Source organism: Neolamprologus brichardi, chromosome 19 (genome assembly GCF_056152115.1).
Source record: "Neolamprologus brichardi isolate AB-2024 chromosome 19, ASM5615211v1, whole genome shotgun sequence".
In the NCBI taxonomy this organism is placed as follows: domain Eukaryota; kingdom Metazoa; phylum Chordata; class Actinopteri; order Cichliformes; family Cichlidae; genus Neolamprologus; species Neolamprologus brichardi.
The window spans coordinates 7838510-7861297 of NC_142122.1; the positions used below are offsets into that span (position 1 = coordinate 7838510).

The 22788-nt window shown below is 39.7% G+C and overlaps 1 protein-coding gene across 1 annotated transcript in view; it reads left to right on the top strand.

Annotated features, from left to right (window-relative positions):
• kif6 (kinesin family member 6) overlaps nucleotides 1–22788 on the top strand; it is a 73847-nt gene that overhangs the window by 20003 nt on the left and 31056 nt on the right. The window contains exons 7-12 of the mRNA XM_006799402.3: nucleotides 3907–4113; nucleotides 5244–5387; nucleotides 5661–5747; nucleotides 13135–13238; nucleotides 16237–16342; nucleotides 21148–21307. Coding sequence (XP_006799465.2) covers nucleotides 3907–4113; nucleotides 5244–5387; nucleotides 5661–5747; nucleotides 13135–13238; nucleotides 16237–16342; nucleotides 21148–21307 — 808 coding nt within the window. The remainder of the gene's footprint in view (nucleotides 1–3906; nucleotides 4114–5243; nucleotides 5388–5660; nucleotides 5748–13134; nucleotides 13239–16236; nucleotides 16343–21147; nucleotides 21308–22788) is intronic.

The following is a 22788-nucleotide window of genomic DNA, read 5'->3' on the forward strand; positions in this document are numbered from 1 at the left end:
TCACCTCGTTTGCTCGTGTCGGTAGTTTGTAAGTAAATAGCAGACAGTAAAAGTGAACAGGATAATCAGGTTTCAAAGAGGCAGGCTCTTTAGTCTTAATGAGAATGTTGAAGTCTTTTTTTTGTGTGCGGCTGTGATGCTATCATGAAACAAAACCAAAGTAAAAAAAATATAGTAGATGTTTCAGGATCTAAGATTGAGTTTCTGGAACTTTTTAATATGTTTAGTAGGTAGTGTTTCATACGAGTATCACAAAATGTGGGAAAATATGAACATCAAATAATGCAGTTATTCCACTGAGCCTCATCTAGACAGGAATTTTTTATTTTTTATTTTTTGAAATGTTGGACATGTTTTATTTTAATCAATATAAAACTGAAGTTTAAACGATACAGCACCATTTTACATGATGCACAACACAAGAAAATCTATTAATATATAATGTCTTTATTGATCGAACAGAATCAATACACAATATGTTTTTCTGTTGTTTCCAGTTTGCTTATTCTCAATTCTTTTGCTGAGATAAAAAATAAAAGGAGAGCTTGTCTGGACACAAACACACTGTTGCTAGTTGACTTATATCTTTTTTTTAATATATATTTTTATTGAGAGACAAGTGTACTTTAGTTTATAATGACAATACAATCTGTTCCCCTCACTTATTTTTTAGTTTTTCTTACATGAACAGATATGATAATACACACACACACACACACACACACACACACACACACACACACACACGCACGCACAGGCACACCCACACACACACTTAAATAAAATTGAAAAAACAAACAAACAAACAAACAAACAAAACAAAACCTAAGAAGAAACCCAAAACAAACACAAACAACAAACCCCAAAACCCACACACACACACAAAAAAAAAAAAAAAGGGGGGGGGGGGATATGATATTAATCAGCTGGTAGAGCGTTTAATGACTTGCAATAGTTTACGAAGGGGCCCCAGATACAATAAAATTCTCTGTATTTGCCCTTCGCCACAAGGCCTATCTTTTGCAATTTAAGAAATGACATCCCATCTCTAAACCAAAAAGAAACTGAAGGTGGCTTTGAAGATTTCCAAAGGAGTAAGATGCAACGTCTAGCCAAAAGTGATGTAAAGGCTAATATTTTGAAGTGTGTAGGGTTGGTTAGACCAGTGTTGACTGAAAGCCCAAAAACAGCTAGAAAAGGGTCCATGCAGATTTGGGTCCCAAGAGCCTTGGAAAGAATAACTGAATACTGACTCCAGAAGCCATGGAGTCTTGGGCACAGAAAGAACATATGGCCTAGGTCACATGGGCTAGACAGGAATTGTAACACAAACAAGTGAGACAGAGAGAGCAGCACCAAAGGCATTTAAAAACCACGAAACAAGCAAAAGGTTCTGCAATAGGGACATTAAGGATTCAGCGGAATTAAAAATATGAGGGAAGAAAAAAAAACTAGAAACAATAAAAATGCAATTCTATACAGCACCTGCTCGACTATGACAAGAACAAGTCCGTTTGGCAACAGACGAGGTTAAACATAAGAGTCTAGTAATGAGATGGACAGAATACTTGATCACAGGTGAGACTAATTCAGCAGAGGTTATATTAATGGCGGTGGAACAATCACAAAGAGTGGAAAATAACTCTGTATGTGATGATATCTTTCCGTGACCCCCTCAGTGTCAGATCGCAGACCCTGAACAATATTACATTTGTTTTGCATGTGTTTGGTTGACACGCTTCCTATGTCGATTGCTGTGAAACCTTCAGGGATATTTCAGTGCAAACACATTCTCAGAAGTTTCATTATAAAACTTTTAAAGGGTTGCGATGTGCAGCAGGGGAGACCCCACCGCTGTCCACCCACATTCAGACTTTTGTTGACTCGTCCACTTTGGGACTTCATCACAGGAAGGTTTCTCTTGAGCCTGAAGCAAACAAAGAACCCTCCACATGGTCAAATGGTCTCTGCCAGAATCAGCACTCAAGTCCTATAAAGTTAAAAGCAATGCTTTCTTTCTTCTGTTACTCCCAGCCATGTGGCTAATAGATGACACATCGGATCACATCGTACTCCGCAGGCAGTGAGCTCACTCGGTTTGAGACTTTACAATCCCCTCCACAACTTTATTGAACAGGACTTAAAAAAAAAAAACGCACCTTAGCTTCACAAGGAAAGGTTTCCTCTCATTTGCTCTTTTCTGTTTCGGCTTCACATCGATGTCGGACTTAGACCTCTCCTCTTCTCTCAGATTTCCCCTCCAACTTATGGGGGTGAGCTGGGTGCATAAAACCAGAATAGAATCCAATCAGAATCAAAATTATTTACAAGTTTGTACACAAACTTGTAAATAACTTGGATCTCTATATATTTAGCAGTTTGTAGCACCACTTTCTGTTGATCCCCTGCGACACTGTGTGTGGTTAGTGTGAGGTTATCATAAGGTCTGCATGTGGTCAATGTAGAACACAGGAGAATAAAGGACATGACTCCATTGAGGACAACTTGTACTTTACTGATGTTACTCCATAGTTTATATGTTTTGAATTGGGATAATTTCCCCTGTGGACACATTGTTTAGAACTATTAATATCCATTGTGTCCCCAGTGTGCCTCCATGCTTATATGCTAAGTTACTCTATGACTTCTGGAACTATGATCCATCTGTTCATCCATCCATCCTATCATCAATCCATTTTCCTCCTGTCGGGAAGGGGGGCTGAAGCCCATTCCAGATGCCACAGGGCAAAAGACAGAAAGCATTTATGCTTTCTATATTTAAACATCTTTAGCTTGCTGTGCATCTGCAAGCCTCCCTTAAACCAGCTTCTCCCTGTCTTGCTTTTTCTGAGTTAATAATCATCTTTACTTATCATTTACATCACTGCTCTGTTTTCCACCTCAAGTTTTCCATCTGTCTACATGGTAGGTCCCACAACATATATCCATATCCACAAGACTACAGAGGGAAATAATGGAAAAGGGTTCCTGAAGTAAATTCTCTAATTTAGCATGGACACACTATCCCCAACCTTGACCCATTATGCAAAACTATTAGAAATGTGATCCCAGCTCAACATATAAGAGCTGCCTCACGTTACTTTGGGGATACAATATGGAGAAAAGATAGACATGTGTAGAGTGAAGGGAATTTGCACTGAGGAAAGGGATGACAGCAGAGGGTTAAGATAGTGAAAGATCTGTCACTAGCTGTCATGACCCTAACAGTCAGGTGTTGGCACTTTTATGCTGAGAGTAAGTCAGAGTCAGAGCAGCTTTTTAGACTGTCTATGGTGATCTTTTTTAGCAGAGAGAAAAAGTGGCTCATGTCGATATCTTAGATGACTGAGAGTTACAAGATGAGATGACACCTCCTTTCTAATTAAAAGCTGCTTAATAGAACCTGCATCAGATGTTCAAACTGCAAGAAGTGCATGCTCAGCGCTATGTCAGTGAATGTCCATTTCCTCTGTTTATTCTGTCAGCAATGTCCTCATCCTCCTCTAGTTAATAAAACGTGTTTGTGCAGAGTGACTCATGCTCTATTTCTGTCTCCTTCTGGTCTCAACCTGCTTTCTGCTGTTCCAGTGGCCTTCTGAAAATCAGCCTCAGCTTTTGTCAAGCCGCTACCATGTGTTCACCGCGCATTGGTTACACATGCTGTGACTTTGATCTATAAATGAGTGGGAAAAAGAAAAAAATAAGAATCAAAGGGAACGTGTTTTTTTGTTGTTGTTTGAATTGGAAAATACCAGAAATGAAGAATGAATTCCCCCCTTTGTTTTTTTGGTTTCACCATGTGTGCCAGTTTATCAGGATTCAGGATTATTACTCTCACACAAACCTGCAACTGCAACATTATTTTAAAATCTGTTCTTGTCACTTGACCACTTTTGTCATCCTCAGACTCCCATGAACCAGGCGTCCACTCGTTCCCACTGTATATTCACTGTGCACCTATGCAGGCGTGAACCTGGTTCAGCCACCCTGCGGCGATCCAAGCTCCACCTGGTGGATCTGGCAGGATCGGACCGAGTTAGCAAGACTGGTTTAAATGGGCAGCTTCTCACCGATGCAAAGTATATCAACCTCTCTCTCCATTACCTGGAACAGGTAGGCTTTTTTTTTCTTTGTTATATAGTAATACAGATTAGAATTTAAAGAAAAAACATGTTTAGTGTAAAGATATAATCTATCAGTTGGTTTAATGTTTGTTTTCTTGTTACTGATACCAAACAGATATTTAGCTCTTTCCCCAAGGACTTCAGTTGCTTCATTTGTATTACTCCCTGCGAGTTAATAACATTGACTGGATAAAAAAAGATGGAAATAGCCACTGTGAAATCTCCCACTGATTTGTGAAGGCCCGTTTTGAAGCCCTGGGCTGACTCAAAGACACTGTGCACTCATATACTGAGAGTGGCTGCAGTTTGTTTCCTATGATATCGTGCACACTCCGCCAGGTTGACAGTTTGTCCCTGGGGATTTTGCAGAGTACTGCAAAACTAGTAGAGAAATAAATTACTTTCTACATCGAGTAAATAAGTAGTGTAGAATATTGCTTTTTTAAAGAGTAACAATTGATGTACAATTCATTACATTGTTGAGAATGGAGGCAGTTTGGTTAGCAAACTGTTATAAATAATAAAAGTTATAAATAATATTCACTTGCAAGTGTTAAAACCTATCCATAGAGGTCAAAAAAGAGGCCAGGCTTTAAATAGGCTCTTTAATGCTGTAAAGTTGGAAATCTTAACATGAAAGTCTTTTGGAGTCAGCTTCAAGTGGCCATTAGAAAAATTGCAATTTTTGCCACTTCATCAGTGGCTTAGTTTTTAAGCTTTTTAAGCCCAACACATAACTTTTACCCTTTTTCTGTGTATGTAGTCTTTTAGTCTCTGGGGGTGGGGGGGTGGGGGTAATGGCCCACATTTGTAGGATTTGGGCGTGGACATTTCCAGTCTACATATTAAAAAGCTAAACTGTTGGCTGAGAATGCCCGATTTTTGTTTTCAAGATTTTTGTTTTGCAGTTCAGTCCCTCGTCGGCTCTTCATACAGAGGTACATCTGATTGGCCAGTAGAATTCTGTAAGCAGCGTACAGATAGAAAGGTCTTATGTAGTGAAGATGTGATTAACACTGTAGAAATAATGCAAAAATGATGGCAGCCTTTTGAATCATGAGCCGTGTGCCGACTTTTCGTGGTATTTCTCAGTCATGTCAGCACTTTTCTCTTCCTCAGGTCATCATAGCACTGTCAGAGAAGAATCGTTCCCATATTCCCTACAGAAACTCCATGTTAACGTCTGTTCTGAGGGACAGTCTTGGGGGCAACTGCATGACCACCATGATTGCCACTATGGCAGTTGAGAGAAGGAACCTCGAGGTAAGCATGGTTAGCATGAGGACATGTTCAGACACAAGTCTCTTAGATTCCCTCAAAAAACAATACTTTGTTGTAGTTTTAGGACACTACTTTTGTCGGTGGGCTTTGTAGAGAAAGTGTTGTTACCTTTGTTGAGTCTCTGCATGCATTACTTTGAGGAAATGTACAGTATCACATGATTACTAAATTATAGTGTAATCAGGGGTATTAATTTTCTTTCGCTCCTATTGACAGATCGGATCACTGACAGATTTTTCAAACTATTTTCCTCAGGAGTCCATCTCGACGTGTCGCTTTGCACAGCGTGTGGCTGTCATCAAGAACGAGGCGATACTGAACGAAGAACTGGATCCTGCGCTGGTGAGACAATCAGACGCTCGCGCTGCTTCGCCAGGCCCTCGGAATTCTGACGCTGAGCTGCACAATCACACCACAGATCCATGACTTAATGTGCCGTTTTATTTTGGCCAGACCCTCCCTTAAGCTTCCAGACCTTAAATTGATCGGCAAATGAACAGCAGTGAGAATCCAGTTTCTAAACTAAGTGTAACCCACCATGTGCTTAAGTGTCCTCTTTGGGTTTCCAGCACCAAGTTAGTTTTTCCATTGTGACACAGTCGGTCTGAAAGAAGCCGTTTTCCACCCTCAACACGTGGACGCCCGTCCATCTTGTGATATTTAGACTGCTCACACGTCCTGTTTGCAATCTCTCTCTGTCTTGTTTACATGCCTCCAATTCTGTTATGGCATATTCTCTCCCTATAATTCCCAGCCTCTTGAGAAAATATTCAGCTGGTGTATACATATGTCCTTGCACACAGTCATGCAAGGAAGCAGAAATTACACATTGCACTGCTCACTGAGTAGTGTTTCCCCAGATGTAGTTATGAGGAGACATTTTTCTTAAAACCAAGAGTGGGTAGTCGTCTGAACATCATTATTTTTATTTGGTATCTATATATTTGGGATTAACTAATAATACTAATTATTATTTAGGCAAGGAATAACCAATACCTCGGGAAGTTTTGAATAAATTCTGGTTAAAACTTGTAGGGGTGTAGAGTGGCAGCCCGTTCTCACTCCCGAGGCATTATATACTGACGATTTGTCAAGTCCCGCGGCGTTCCTGAGGAACGCGAAAGGTGACCGTCTGCGGTCTTATGCTACGCGCCGGTTTATGGATGAAATCCAGTAGAATGACAGTCCCGCAGTAATACACAATCCAGCCATGTATTTCAGCCCTAACCCTAACCTTATCCCTAAAATACACTCATTAATCACATACCTGATAACAATTCATTTTATTTACTTATAATAGCAAAGCCTACAGGGGATATAAACTCTACACAAATAAGTAGCAACACAGGACAAAAACTAACGAAAAAACAGGGCTCATCAGGAGGAGATGAGTGCCTTACAGTGGACCAGAACTTTTTCCGGGGGGATGGAAAGTGCCCTTCCTGTCTCCGGCTGGAGACAGGCTCAGAGTTCACTTCTTAACCAGCGCTTTAATGACGTTAGATAGTGTTTTCCAAAGCGATTTAAGTAAAATGAACGTACATGCGTAGATTCATTCCAAACGGTTCTCATGTTTCCTCATTTTTCCAATCTCGTAATGTAGGGATGTGTTGGGTGCCCGGAAGCGTAATATATTGACGATTTGTCACCTAGCGTAAAATGTTACGCTTTGGGAGTGAGAACGTGTTGAGAGTGGGGTCATGTTAACAATCCATTGAAATTTGCCTTTCATCCACTGAGGTCTTCAAGGTCAACTTAAAGATTTATTGGTTTAAAACTGACAAAAAGCATAATAAGTTAGAAACTATGATTCTTATAAGTAATATTCATATTCATTTCATATTTGACCCCTGACCTCTCTTTCAAGGTCACTAGATGATCCCAAGGTCAAAATGATGACAATGCTGTATAGAGCTATTTTCTTACTGTCATTTTTTGTATTGACAACATATGGAAAGGTAAAGACAAAGACATATGACAATTCAAAATATCACATTACTTTAGATCACTGACCTCTTCAAGGTCAAATAAGGTCAAACTTTCTTAAAATGTCTTTTAAATTGATCCCAAAATTTCTTTGAAGAAAGAAGTCAAGTGAAAATGATTGAGCTGCCTACTTAGTTAGAAATACATTGTCGCATAATATTGTATAAAAAGCTTGCAGTTAACAGTGCGGTTAATAGTCATGTCATTATCAGTACAAACGTCTTAAAGGACCCAAGATGCAGGCAGCTGAGATACAAGTGAGTTCATTCATAAGGTGGTGATACAAACAGAAACAGCGAAGGTGTGGACGGAAACTAAGCAAAAACCTAAACTGAAAAAAACTAACAAAACGCAGAACTGAAACCTGAACGGAAATGCAGGGAGACGCGGGGAGATGACACAGAATGATGCAGGAAAAAACACAGACAAATCAGCAACGAGCACATGAGGAGACACACTATAAATCAGGGGTCCCCAATCCCAGTCCACGAGGACCAGTGTCCCTGCAGGTTTTAGATGTGTCCTTGATCCATCACAGCTGATTTAAATGGATAAATTACCTTCTCAACATGTCTCACAATTCTCCAGAGGCCTGGTAATGAACTAATCATATGATTCAGGTGTGTTGACCCAGGGTGAAATGTAAAACCTGCAGGGACACCGGCCCTCGTGGACTGGGATTGGGGACACCTGCTATAAATACACAGGCAAGAACATGAGGGTACGAGGAACAGGTGGGAACACAGCCGGAAGAAATTAGACCTAATGAGACACGAGGAAACGCAAACTCAACACACTGACATAAGACACGGACCTTCACAATAAAACAGGAAATACACCTGGCTCAGGGGCACAGACTTGAAACTACACAGAGGGGACAGAAAACAGGGACCTGAGAACTAGAAATACAAAACAAACTATCAACCTATCAGTCAAAACCTAGAAGAAAACAAAGCTCAATGATGACACAAAAAACCAAAATGCTGGATCACCGACCCAGGATCATAACAACTATTAGCTTAAAAGGTAATGCAGCCTAGAGACTGCTTTGAGCTCTTGGGGGCTTTTTTGTTACATATTATTTCATTCACTAATAATAGGAAATCACATAATCACAGCCAGGTTAACCTCTGACACGATGCCCCTCCTTCACTATTTGTGGTAAACTATATAACACTGTTCTTAACAAAGCTACTATTGGCCTCACAGAAATAATGAATTTAAATTCTCAAAAACAGTAACAAAATAGTAATTCTAGTTATACTAGATACTTTGGAATACCTGTCACACCTTCCACTGTTGCAGTTTGCAGACTAATGGGCAGATATATGGTAGCGAGTCATCACTGCTGTATATACTTCCTCTGCTCCCAACTTATCAACCGCTACTGTATTACTGCTGCTGCTAAGACTTGGCTGGCCACTTGCAAACCCCACAGAGGTATTTTTAAGAGAGTCTGCGGCCGGCTCAGTAATTGTGACAGTGTCTGGCTGCTCCCAGTCGGGTCCGGCACAGTTACAGCTCCAGGCAAACCCAACCTCCGTGGGCAAACCTCTTGTCTCTGTTTATGGATTTTTAGTGTATTTCTCATTTTATGTTCATTGCTTCTGTCTCATCTATCTCTCGGCCCAGTTTACTGAGGAAAATGCAAAGCAAGCAGCAGCGCAGCATGCAGAATAGAGTGATGTCATTTATTGTGGTTTGGGGGGGACACACTGACTCCAATTTTTGGCCTGCCCCGTCTGAAGGCGCACTGTGTCTTGGAGTCGCTGGCTTTGGTGATTTAAAACCTGAAGTTTGCTTTTCACAATGATTTGTCTGGTCCTGGTCCTATACTGTAGCCTGCAGGCTTCAAATCCTGAGGAGCAGGAAACCAGCCAGACCAGACAAAACACTGAACACGTCTCTCACTGACAGGCAAAGAATGAGGTGTTGAAAGTGACCTGTGATGATGATTAAGTCAGCCACAGTGGCCACACCATATAAGGCTGCATCGGTTAGTTCCTCTAAGAGCACTGATGTTGGCGTTAATCCTTCATTTAGACCCGGCTGATCCCAATCTGCATTCATCAGTGGAGATTGTCAGCAGCTATTGCAACTGTCACATCTCACTGATGCATTTATGTGTTAATACTCCCATTATTTATATTTCTTTAATTCTTAAAAGGGTTAAAAATGTTGGCTTGAGGTTATGCATTTGTGCAGAGGTTAACTTAGGGACCCTCTTAAACTTAAAGCCAGTATTCACAAAAACGCAAACAACATCCAGCTTTAAAAGACAGCTCTGATTAGCGCATACATGTGACTCCAACAGACGCCTGCTTATCACCATCCGGAGAGACATGTTCAGGAACCTAGTGTGAAAATCCTTGCATGGGGTTTTTAATCCTGGGTCATTAATCTGTCCTTTTATCAACCGTTGAGACAGGTGGTGATGCAATGGTGTATGGGATATTTTACTGGGACACCTAGGGCGTCTGAATACGTTGTTTAAATGTCACGGCATTTAAAGACTATTGGTTGGAGACCATGCACATCCCTGGATATGGTCAGCTGACCATTTTTGGGAATTTTGCATTAAGTTCACTGTACTGAAAGGGTCTCTAACATCTTAAGATCCAATAGAGCATCTTTAGAATGTAGTGTAATGAGACATATCAATTGCAACTGCTCATTCATACTTTTGTCAAGCTGTGTCACTAGTTTTCATGCTGTTATTTTGGATAAAAAATTAAGATGATTAAAACTAGAATTAATGTCTCTTAAAACGGCCCCATTACATTTCATTCTTTAATTAAATGTCACTAAAGCTATGTCTTTGTACCCCAAGTTGGTGCTTTAGTAGTATACCCCTTGGGTTACTTGTACTCCTGCTTGGGAATCACTGGTTCAGTGTAGTGCTTCTTGTTTTAGTCTGTAATACCAAAGTAGTGCCATATGACACAAGAAATTCAGCCCATGTGTTGGCATTTTGTTGTGGAGGATAAAGGGCTAGCACACAGTTAGTTGTAATGGGAAATTTTGCCTAATCTTCCTTTATAAAAGAGGCCCCATAATAGCAGCATGTTTGTGAGTGGCATACTGCGTAACGCTGCACATATACATCTTTAAGGTGTAACCTGTGGTTATATTGCAGGTTATACTGCAGTGCTTACACTTTAGTGTGGGTGGTTATGTGCACAGGATGGAGGGTATGTTTTCAAGAAGAGGAGGTATAATTTAAAGTTAGGCCTGTTTAATGTTTCAAAGTTAATTGTGTTTGTCAGTACATAGACTGTGACAGACATAAAGGTATAGAGAGAGAGAGGGAAAATGAACATCTGGATGTTTCTTCTATCATCAGATTTGTGTTGTTGGGTTTCCATAGGGTTTGCTGACATCATCAGTCACATGGTTTGAGTCCGTTTTTATTCAGAGCCTGCCCTGAAACTGTGGTGCCAGTGTGGGCTTGGCGCTCTGAAATAGACTGCACAATTCTGCTGACCAACAACTGGTGGGCAGCTTTTGGGGATGCAGCTGGAAGAATTACATCAGACCACGAGCTCCAAAAAGGAGATACAGGGAGCGGCTCTGGTGAAGAGTGGTCAGATGTGGTGTTTGGTGTTAAAGCATACAATAAATACAGGGACGGGATGATGTGGGGTGATCGAGGTTGAAACAGCAAAGTCACGCCTTTCCAAAAACACGCAACAGATCTGATTCTTTTCAGAAGCGTCTCAAGTTGTGTTCGAGATCCTAGCTGCTTTGGCTTTTCAGTTTGAGGTTGACACTCAGTCTGACCTTTGTCCTTGATTTAATTCTCACTGACCTTTAACTCTTTAGCAGTTCTGTGTCAGGAGTGGCTCTGACTAACACTTGCACACAGTCGCTAATTTCTATTCCCTTTGCTCTTTGCTGTTGAGATATTTAAGTAGGATTTACCCTTAAGTAAGGGGGTTTTAGCAAAAAGAACAATGGCCACTTGTGTTTTTAGAGGGTTTAGTGTGTTGTTTCATTTGGGGATTTATGTAAAATTTTTATTACAGTGGGTTTGGCTTCATTTCAGTAATTTCATGATCCATTGACTTTGACTATTTTCCCCACCATTAACATGTAATTGCATGTCTCTGTTTTTCTCTTTTGGGACTGTTTCCTCTTTTTGAAAAGATTTCCAGTGTGTAAATACCAAGTTATTGAGCCAGTCATTCACAATGTTTTTGCTGTCCGGATCTACATTTTCATTTTACCATAGCACTTTGTGTTAGGTCGTGGCACATGAGAATTGGACTCACCTCTGACCTCTTGCTCATCATCCTTCAACCTGGTTATTTTGGAGAGCTCTTCCTGTTAAAAGGAGTTTTTCCTTCCCACTGTCCCCAAGTGCTGCTCATAGGAAATCACCTGATTAGTGTTCTTCTCTCTGTTTAATATTGTACTGCCTATGCACAATGTCACTGTTGTGGTGAATTGGTCCCACATCATTGCAATATTACACATCTGCAAAGTAGAGGTTCTTTTTTTTACTTTTATAGAGAAACATGGTCATAATGGATAAAAAATGAATTTGCTGCTGATCAAAGTATCACAGAGTCAAACGTTTATCTATCTTTTGGTGTTAAGATGATGCAAACATGCAGTAAAATCTTTTGTAAGTTGTAACAATTTGTTCTCTTTCTGCACACAAATCTTTTCCTCATGTGGAGCCGATTCCCTGATCAGTCTGACACTTTAAGGATAAGAAGCACATTTCCTGTTTAAAATGTTTTTGTGGGTGATTGGCAGTGTTAGTTCAGAGGACCTTGAACGATTAACCAAATCATGTCTCATCATACCATTAGCCCCAGTATCACCAGAGTCACTGGTATCTCGCGTTTTAGTGAATAAGGCAGAGTTAATAGAGCATTAACACATTCATGAAACCAAGCTGAACTGACACTGTCCCATGAGATGAGCAGTGTCCAAATCTGTGATCACTGACTGACTAATCCTTTACGTGTTAGGCAGCCAGATGGCAGTTAATCCTCTGCTAGACTGACATGAGGCTGCTTAGACTGACCTCTTTAGGCATAGAGCCTTTCAAAAGAGGCAGACTTATCTCCAGAGAGTAAAGGTTGTGGTGGTGAATTCACTTTTATCTTTTGTTATTGAGCCTCTTTAATCAAAAAATCTCTCTAGGAGCCTTGGTTCTCAGTGATAAACAAGCATACTGCTGTCAGTGTAAATCACTCAAACGAGGCTTCTTGCTCTAAATAAAAACACCTTTCTTGATCAGTAGTGTTTCTCAGGCTTATGATTTTTTAAACATTAATATAAATTCTTCTTGTAACTTTTTTTCCCCCAAAACCTGGCTGTCTAAGTACTTATTTAAGAATCCGTGTCTGGGCTTGGTGTCATACTTTGCTTTTTATACATATATATAGAGTAACCAGACCCGGACAGCCAGCAGCCTGTTGGCTTGCTGAGTCCTTACCAAACACGTGTGGAGAGACAGCCACCGTTGAGGTTTAATGCTATTTTGTGTTTTGCTTTCTGCATTTTTCTTCTTCGAGTATCCACTTGTCTGGAATCACTTAAGTTTGACCTCAGAAAGCATCAGCAACATAAGCCGCAAGATTATTTTCAGCAGGATTGTCTCATCAGTTGGCAGCAGCTGGATAGTTTCTGTCTGCACGTGCTTGTGTATGAGCGTCTGTCTGTGTGGAGTACTGTACTTGCAAATGTGTGCATTAATCCCCACTTTCTGTGTATATGGTGTGTATTTCAGCTGATAGCAAGTTTGAAAAGAGAGATCCTGTCACTTAAGGAGGAGCTGGCCATGGTGACTGGAGAGCAGAGAGACGACCAACTAACTCCAGAGGAGATCCAGAAGTACGTCACCTCTACTTTTTAAAGTCCTCATCTTTTTAATCGTTGCATCGTCAGATGTTGTTCTTGAGTTAACTAAGAATGTAGAGCAGCTCAAACGTGTATCCGAGCTCCACAGACTGTATGTAAAGGATGGAAGTAGCTGGTGTGACATCACATGATGATATGTGGGCTCTGCATTAGTGTTATCACCATCATCATGTTGTTTTTTGTGCCAGAACATGATCAGATGAAGATCACACAGACACAGATATTGATAATTAGTGCTTAGTTAAAATTTTCGTGCCATTTAGTTTCACTGAGTCAGATATGACCATATTTGGATTAGAGGGTGGAAGGTTAAGCAAGCTGCATCAACAAACTTATAGCTGCATTCTTGCCAACGTTGAGACCTCAGCATTGGGAGACATTCAAAAGGGCTGTTGGGGGTGGGTGGTATACATATACATATATATACAAAAAACTTGAATTTTACAATGTTTATTTATCGGATAAAATAAGTTAAATGACACCGTTATTATTGTCCAGCCGGAAACAGCGGGGGTGTCCAAATTCAGAGGCTGCGTCCACCTGAGGACCTGGCCTTTGCAGTCTAAGTGGGCCGGGTCCTCCGAAAGCTGGGTAGACTGGAAATGAGTGATGGTGAAATTGGACGGTCTAGCCTTCAGAATTACGTCACAAGCTCTCTCGATGAAGTGAAACTCTGCCGTCTGCTCCTTGCTGTCTAAAATATAACCAGACGCTGGCGTAAATTCTCAACCATCTCACACTTCTGTTTAATCAGTTTTCTGTTTGACGTTTATTCAGCTGTGTGAAAACCCCGGAGGAACCCACCCAAGGGATTAATAACGTTTTATTTTATCTAATCTAATAACTTTAATCTCAGCCAAACCGATTTACTCACGAACAAATAAAACACTGAAAAAGGCCAAACAATAACATGTTTAAGTTATTTAAGCGACTTATATATCATGTTTAACCTGAGTAGCGAAAGACCAGATTTGAAAACAACGTGCTGGGAGTTTGCTGTTCTCGTCGGCTCAGATATTTGAAGTTTACACAGCTACATTCTCACATGAAAATACACTAAAAGTTTATTTTGCGAACCAGAAAGAGTAAAGAGTAATATTGAACTAAGTAGCTGCAGTAGTAGTAGCCATTGTTGGAAACTGGAATTGGCTGGGCCAATCTGGGATATAGTTTTTCAATTTTGTTGTCCGGGTGGAAAATTGGGAGAAATTTGGGAGAATCGTGGTGCTGGGAGATTTTCGGGAGGGGCACTGAAATTCGGGATTCTCATGGAAAAATCGGGAGGGTTGGCATGTATGTATAGGTGCTACATAGATGTACAGGTACCTGCTAATTAATGCTAAGTAACAAACAATTTCCTAGAATTGCACTTACCAAAACTGGAGCACAGACTTCTTAAATCTTTACAGTGAACCTCACAGAAAGACATTAATTTTCATGTAATTGCCTTATAAAATCTCCAAAAGGCACCAACACCACAAACACGGCCTGTTTCAGATGAAGCCTAATGGACAGCTAGCATCAGCCCTTAATATTAGAATCAAATTATTATTATAATTATTAATTTGATAATTGGAGTGGAGACCAAACTATTTTCTGTAGCTAACTGTGAACATGTCTATTTCTGGTGTAAAGCTGAATCTTTAACATTGAAGTCTGTTGGGATAGTCGTTTTGCATTTCACTGAAGCGTTTCCTTCATTTTCAGCCCTAGAGAGTGCTGTGTTGATCCTTTGGTGCTCCTCAGACCCACAGAAAAGTGCAGAGTATACTTTATGGACTGTAATTTGTATTTGCAAAGCTCAAACCCACAGATTCTTAAGGAAAAATGTCTGGTGATTTATAAGTATTTGGGGACTGCCTAATGTGCCTATATAACTTATGGTGCTGGCTTCACATTGGTGCTGAGTTGAAGTCTTGCTCAGTGCGGCTTAACCAGATCTCATGGCGTTTCCCAGCGCTGCTTTATTTCTGCTGCTGTACTCAAGTGGCAGACTGACCCAGGCAGTCGGGCAGGGCTAGGGTTCAGACCAGAGGTTTCATGGAGGATTTGGCAGATTGCTCCTCAAATGCTGATGCATTTCCCATGCCTTCGCCCCCACAGTTCACCCGTTTTATTATTTCCTCTCTACCCAGGTGATTATCCTTGATTTGCCTCTGTTTGTGCCAAACTCACGCTGGGAATCTTTAATAGTATATATTATGACCACATTTGCTGGAGTTTTTTTGTTGTCGTTTCCTCTCTATTTGAGGTCCCCACTCATCTCCTGCGGTGATCGATTGCGCATATCCTGGGTTATTTACTGTCACAGTTCCAAACGCACACACATCCTCGGGACTGCTGGGCTTTTATGTTTCCAAAAGACACTTCTGTGTCAGACCACTTCTATACAAGCTAAAGTCAAAGTAAATGTTTTAACAAGCAGTGTTAGTTTGCTACACTTGCTTAATAACGGCTCACATCACACACAGTTGAGCCACTTCTTGGAAAGTTTCCAATTCCAGTGTTTTTTCTTTCCTCTTGCAAAGTATTGAACATTGCATCCAAGGGCATTCTTAAGGTTCATGAAACCACTGATGTCTTGCAGGACCCTGAAACAGGACCGCTGCGTTTGTTTTAAGTCCTTCATCATGTAAACCTTGCATGTTCTTATGTTGAACAAAAAATAAAAACCGCACACTGTCGTGTCTACATTGGATGGGTTTGGACACTTGCCTCCTGCTCTTTTCCTGTGGCCGCTTCCAGATCTTGAAGAACTAATGTTTGGACTATCGTTTAATGATAGTTTATCAACAGTCCGACCCAGTGGAGCTGAAACACAAGTTTAAGTAAATAGTTTTGTTTGACCAGACCCACATTTTAAACTACTCAAATGTACATCTTAACTGTTTAAGTGCTGAGTGAGGAAGAATATAAGAGGGAGTGTGGCACTGCTTAGATGGTCTCTGTGTGTTTATGTGCACGTGTTTAGATTGGAGGAGCTCGTCAAGGCTTATCTGGATGATCCCGATCCAGATGTGACACTCTCACTGGGACCAGACATGAGAAAGATCCAGTACTGCTTCTCCCTGCTAAAGGTAATGTATTCACAGTAACCTCTGTGTACAGTCTAAGGAGCTTGGAAAGAAAGTGACTGGACTTAAGTTTTGTGAAGACACTCACCTCTTAACCAAGAGGCTTCTTCAGTTTTAAAACCAAATGGTGGAGAGTTTTAAACTCTAGTGGGGATTGTCCCTTAAGAGTGTTGTTGACCCATTATTGATCATGTGCCTCGTCACATGACCCAAGGTGTGAAACAAGGCATCGGTCATTACCCTTATTATTCGGTAAAATCACTGTGAGACTACCATTACTTGGAGGACTGAGAATCTACACAGACCTGCTAAGTCGCCTCAGCTGGTGAACGGGACAGTTAGACACTGGTGTTTTTCAATTTACATTAATTGGGTAGGGCTGTGCGATATGACTGAAATCTCATATCTCAATTTAAGACATCTATTGTCCCGATAACGATATAAATCACAAAAATTTTACATTTTCTGTAAATTCTGTGAATCTCGGGCAGCTCGATTTGTGCGTTTCCAGCTGGGCGTCGTGTACCTGGAGTCGAGTGTTTTAACCGATGCATGAAACTATACATTTTTAGACATAAGTTGTAACGGTCGCCGTTTTCTTTGTGAGGATTTATTACACAGTGTGCTGCAGGGAAAAGCTCTAACGTTTGAGTCTAATGTTTATTTTGCATACTCTGTCACGTGATTCAGTTTATTTTGAAAAGTCTCAACAGGATCTTGAGCTTTATTGTGAAAGGTTTATGTGGAATATAAACAAGCGGACACGCAATGGTTTTTACCGTTGTTGTTGCTAACGACAACGCATAAAAACGGGCGCTTGTCCGTCTGTAGTGTGGTTATATTAAATATAAAAGAAAGAGAGAACTTTAAGAAATTAATATAGCCACTACAGTGACCATCAAAACAATGAAAAAATATTGCCGTAAACAGTTTATTTTGCGACACCACGAAACAAACGATAGCGTAAAATGAAACAATAGACGTTTTTATATCGTCATCCGATATATATCGTTATATCAAACAGCCCTATAATCTGGTGTTAATGCTTTTTTAAATTAGGTTCTTTTGATTTGAGCAACAGATTTTCAGTGAATTCATCATAAATTTAATCATTTATTTTTTGTCATGTCTGTTAAAATATGCAATTATTTTACTATTTAGATCACACATTTATTAATGAACTCTAAATCTTTTTAATGTCTATTTTACAGTTCAGTTACTGAATTAATGAAACCACCAAAATGTTTATTTCCCACCATTCATCACCTTAGCTTTGACCAGGTGACCCACATCTTCTGAACTGCTCGCCCAGCTGTCACCCCCTGAGTTATGGTTGAAACTTATTTAAATGAATTTCCTGCTTTCAAGCAATTAAAGGCTCTGTGGAAGGTTACTGACTAATCAGAATTTTATCACTGTAATTTCACTGAAATAGCCAATATTAAAATCATTAACTAGAAATGTATTGTATGCGTACGCAGTCACGGGAAACATCTTTTTGGTATTGTGTGTGGCTGCTAAATCTCACTCTGAAACTGTTTTACTTCTTAGTGATGTCAGATTTTACTCAGAGTTGTTGATTTTGATGGCTGAAGACTGATTTTCCCACAGCCTGGCTAAAGTCTGAAGACAGAGTTTTGCAGTTATTTGCCATTTAATTAGATCCTAGGTGTAATGTTGACACGCCGCCCTTAATGCACGTCTTTAAGTTAAAACTTTCCAAGAATTTCCACCTGATCGTAGCAAACAACCCATCTGAAAACTCATCCATACCATTTTCTTTCCCACTCACCTAACCCGAGTCACTAGAAGGCAGCGGCACTGCCATTTGAAGATGTGTTGTGTATTTTTCACAGTTTAATGAAATTTTCTAGCTACATGAAAGTGATGGCCCTGTGACGACCTGGGAAACTTTTCAGGAGGTCTTGATTACTTTCAACAGTGAATAAGATAAGCAGTTAAGGAAACAGTTAACTGAGATCAAACATATTTACATGAAATATTAAAGTTGATCTCTTCGGCTTTTTCTTTATTTCCCTTGATAATCCTGTTCCAATAGTAGATGCTCTTTTCCAACATTGTCAAAGTTTCACATAGTAACTGCTCTAAATGCTCAATTTTACACAGTTATTTTTTTTGTTTTGTTTTGTTTTTTAAATTCTTGGCTACGTATTGTGTCACAGAGTGGAAATATCACAGCAGTACGGTGGCCCTGAGAGGCCAAACGGACTACAACATAAGAAAACACCAGCAATAAGAAAAATGCTGTTTTTCTCTCCAGAAACACTTCCCTTGTGCTTTTGAAAAATCTGTTTTTTCCTATTTCCGTTTTTGTTTGTTCTATTTTTGTTTTTGTTTTTCCTATTTCCGTTATGTTTTGTGTGCTTTTAGAGCGTTTTTCTTATTGCTGGTGTTTTCTTAAGTTGCAGTCCGTTTGGCCTCTCAGGGCCACCGTACAGCAGTGACCAACATAACATTAAGAGCAGAGTACATCCTGGCTACTTTTGTATATTTACTGTCCTGTAAAAAAGGTCATCTTCATTGTTTCTATGGAAGTTCATCAATAATAATACTGCAAAATGTATTCAATTTATATTAGCAGTAGAAATTTATGAGGATAAGGATAATAATTATAACTTTAAACAAAACTGTTTAAAACACATAGTTACAGAGTGCTTTACAGTTTTGATTAAAACCATACATTTGAGAAGCGTACATAACAACTATACAGTACATTTAAGCATACAGTCGAGGATGTGTTCCTACATGCATTTACGCTTACCTACAAACATTTGGTGTGAAACAAGGGGTTAATGATTAAGGAAGAACTAACCTGTAAAAATTAGTTTTCGGTAGCCCTTTATATTTACAGTCTAAATCTGCAAAATAATTGTTAACGTAAGCTTTAAAATAAATGTAGTAAATACTGGACATCGTGCATGCTACAGGTATCTCAGATAGAAAGAGAGAGAGGCAATCTTGTTGGTCAGAGATTGTGTCAAATAAACAAGTAGTTTCCATAGAGAAAGCTTCTGGTTTTAACTTGTTCTTAATTCAGATTGTCTGTCATTATTTTAAAATAGTGGGAGTAGCTGAAAAGATTTCATCTATTCATGTTCGAGCTTGTTGAACATGAAGCTTGAAGAGTGCCATGTTAGTTGAAGTGATCTGATAAAGGGCTCTTTACCTGTGGAGGTTTTGATTGCGATTATAGTAAATGACACTGTTGCTGTCAACTCTAGAAAAAAATATCCTCTTTCGCCGTCGCTGTAGCAGCGCCACCTGTTTGATGCTTGTGGTATTTCATAGAGCTCCAACTATGACAATGTAATTTTGACTGCTGGTGGTTTTCCCTGTAGATGCTTACTGGGCTGCATCCTTTAAGCCTTTTTAATCATACATGTGCTAAATATACTTGATAGTCGGCATCCATCTACACTCAGTGTTGGCTTCCTGCTGTGTCAGTAAGGTGGCTATCAGCCTGGCACTGGTTACGTTGTACCCTACAGAGTCACATATCTCTAGCTGTGAACTCCAGTTCCTTTTAAACCTTTTAAAAAAGTTGACTTAAATGTTCTAAAAAGTATAAATTCATGTGTTTAAAAATGATTTTAAACTTTTGAAGGAACACCTGTCATGACCTTATGTCCAAAACATCTATATATGGTGTTGAAGTGATATCAACTGAAGTTTAAATAGGGTTGGGTTGTACTTAAGTGCAATACCAATTTGTATCACAAGATGCTACATTGTATTAATACAACCTTTATTCAAGAAACATTGATTTTCAGCGAAAACAGGCAAAAAAAAGCCTTTTGCTGAAATGCCGGTAGCTAAAAAGAAATACCAAAAACATACACAATAGTGAAGGTGGTTGGTGCTGCCAGGTGGTGAAGATTTTAGATTGAGCCTTCAATCCCAGAAAGTATCTTTAAAGGGAGGGGTTCCTGAGACATTTGTTGAAATAATTATATCAAAGGGACAGCACAGGTTGAGTTACTTGGAGACAAAGTTAGAGAGGCAAGGCGGAGATGGTTTGGACTTGTGCAGAGAAGTATTGTTGTATTTAATATCTGGCAGCTGGTGCTCAAAATGAACTAAACACTTGGGTAAGTTGTTGTTAGAAAATTTGTGTTTTTACAGTTCTTTTTGTTTTGGCTATCTACTCAGTTTGCATGTTGTGCATAAAATGTTTGTAGAAAAGTTCTAATTTATGGAGAAAGTCTTAGGCAATGACGTGCTGCTGCTGCTGCTGAGCAATGGGAAAATGCTGCAGTACTCACGCCGTCCCTGGGCTTTGGTTTGGTTGAAGTTTGAGCAGCCACCAGAAGCTGTTCCAGACCCCACTTCAATGTCTGTTTATCTCTCCTTCAGTTTGTTATGATCCGCAAACTCTATCTCCCGTTCAGTTTACATTCCTCCGAGCATCACCCGAGTCGCACTCCAGTGTAAGAGTTCGTCCGGTTTGAATTTCATTTCATTTCTCTTTGTTCCCAGCGCTGATTGTCACCATTTCAGGCTTTTGTTCAACAGTTTATCTTTTGTGTTTCTGTGCCACAGTGATGACATGAAACTGAAAAGTTATTTTACAAGCCTGGGGAGCATCATCCTAACGCAAAATGTTCAGGGTCAAGCTTCACTCCTCATTTGTGCCTTCTGCATTTGGAGAAATTACATTTCCCTTAATATGTTTCAGATTTAAAGACCCTGTCTGAGCACCTGTGTTAAAAAAAAAAAATCATGAAATCTTTCTTGTAACTGTCTTTGTGTGTGTGTGTGTGTCTGTGTGTGTGTGCGCGTGTGTACAGGTAATTATTTGGGACAAAAAGGGAGGAAAAAACAGATCCAGTGATGACAAAGCAACACCAGCAGCAACAGGGAGGGAAGAAGAAATTCAACACAGCCACCAAAGTGCAGGAGAGGTGGCCAAATTAAAAGAGATGCTCGGGCAACGTGATAACGAGATTAGTATCCTTTGGCTTGCTGCAGCTAGCTTACTTCAGCTCCAGTTAATTTCTATAAAGAAATATCTGATATTTCATACTGGAAGACTTTTTTCTTTCTGTTTCTAGTCTGTGTTTTATTGATCCATCATGTTTGAGCATTAGTTGCACATAGATCAAAGCCTGTGTGGAGAGGCAATGAGGGATTGAATGTTCTGAAGTGCAATTTCTAAACCATCAGCTACCGTCTGACTTATTTTTCTTTTAACAATCAGCGAGGCACACAGAACACAACGTCTTGGCCTACATTTCTGTTCTCTGTTATTTTGATATTCTGGCTGCACAAGAAAACTTGGCAAAATTGGCTTTTGCATCCACAAGCTTAGTCATTAGAATAGTTGCCAGGTTCCTGGACTGAGCGTCAATAAGAAGCAATAAAAATCTGATTGTACTAAAAAATTGCTTTACAAACAAAGGGAAAAATAATTAGGGATCTTGGTATGAAACATCAAACTACCTATCCCATATGGTGAAATGACTGTTGAATTTTTACCCAAAATGTACTTTTCAAAGATCTCTCCTGTGAATTATCAGGAAAGAGAACAATCATCCAGGGTACCATTGCTTGTTTCTGCTACTCTACCTCTTAGACATTAAATTAGTGCAGTTTTGATGTTGAAGCTATGATGTATCCCATGATACTGAAGCTCCAAGTTGTTATAGGAGAAATCAAGATTTTGGATTTAGGTTGTGACACTTGGAGCGAGTCTAAAATTGATTTGGTTTCAGTTTTTAATTGAGCTCTTTCATCTATTATGAGAATCAGAAATGCAGGAAAAAGTACCATTAAAACAACTTAAAAACTGAAATTTTGACCCATTTTTAATTACTTTGAGGACCTGTAACTTAGAAAGGTAAAAGTTTGCATGGCTTCATTAAATACAGTAAATGCACTGTTACCTATATAGCACTTTTATACTCGAACACTGAAAGCACTTTTTACTATAAGCCTCATTTATCCAATCAAACACAGATTCATACAAGTTCTCTTTTGCTATACTTTGTCTAACAGTCAGGCACACACTCACTCCGATGGATGCATTGGCATTAACTGTGGGTTCAGTATTTTGCCCAAGGATACTTTGGCATACAAACTTGAGGAGCCAGGGAGCAAACTGTCAACCTTCTAACTGGTAGAAGATGCTGAACATCTAAAACAATATGAAGTCATAACATTTGCTGGCTTCTTACTTCTTTACCTTACAGTTTTACTAACTCATTCAGGAGATAACTCATGTTAGCACACCCACACATGCCCAGACTCATCTGTTTTGGAAGTGACAGTTATATGTCAAGATGCTACATGTAATGATATTTATTTAATGCATCAGTAGGGAAATGAGGCAAAAATCACCTTGACTGGTGAGCTGTATTGACCTAATAGGACTGCGTGCACATTTGGTGCAATTTCAAACCACAGAGTTTCAGATCCAGATGTACAGCATC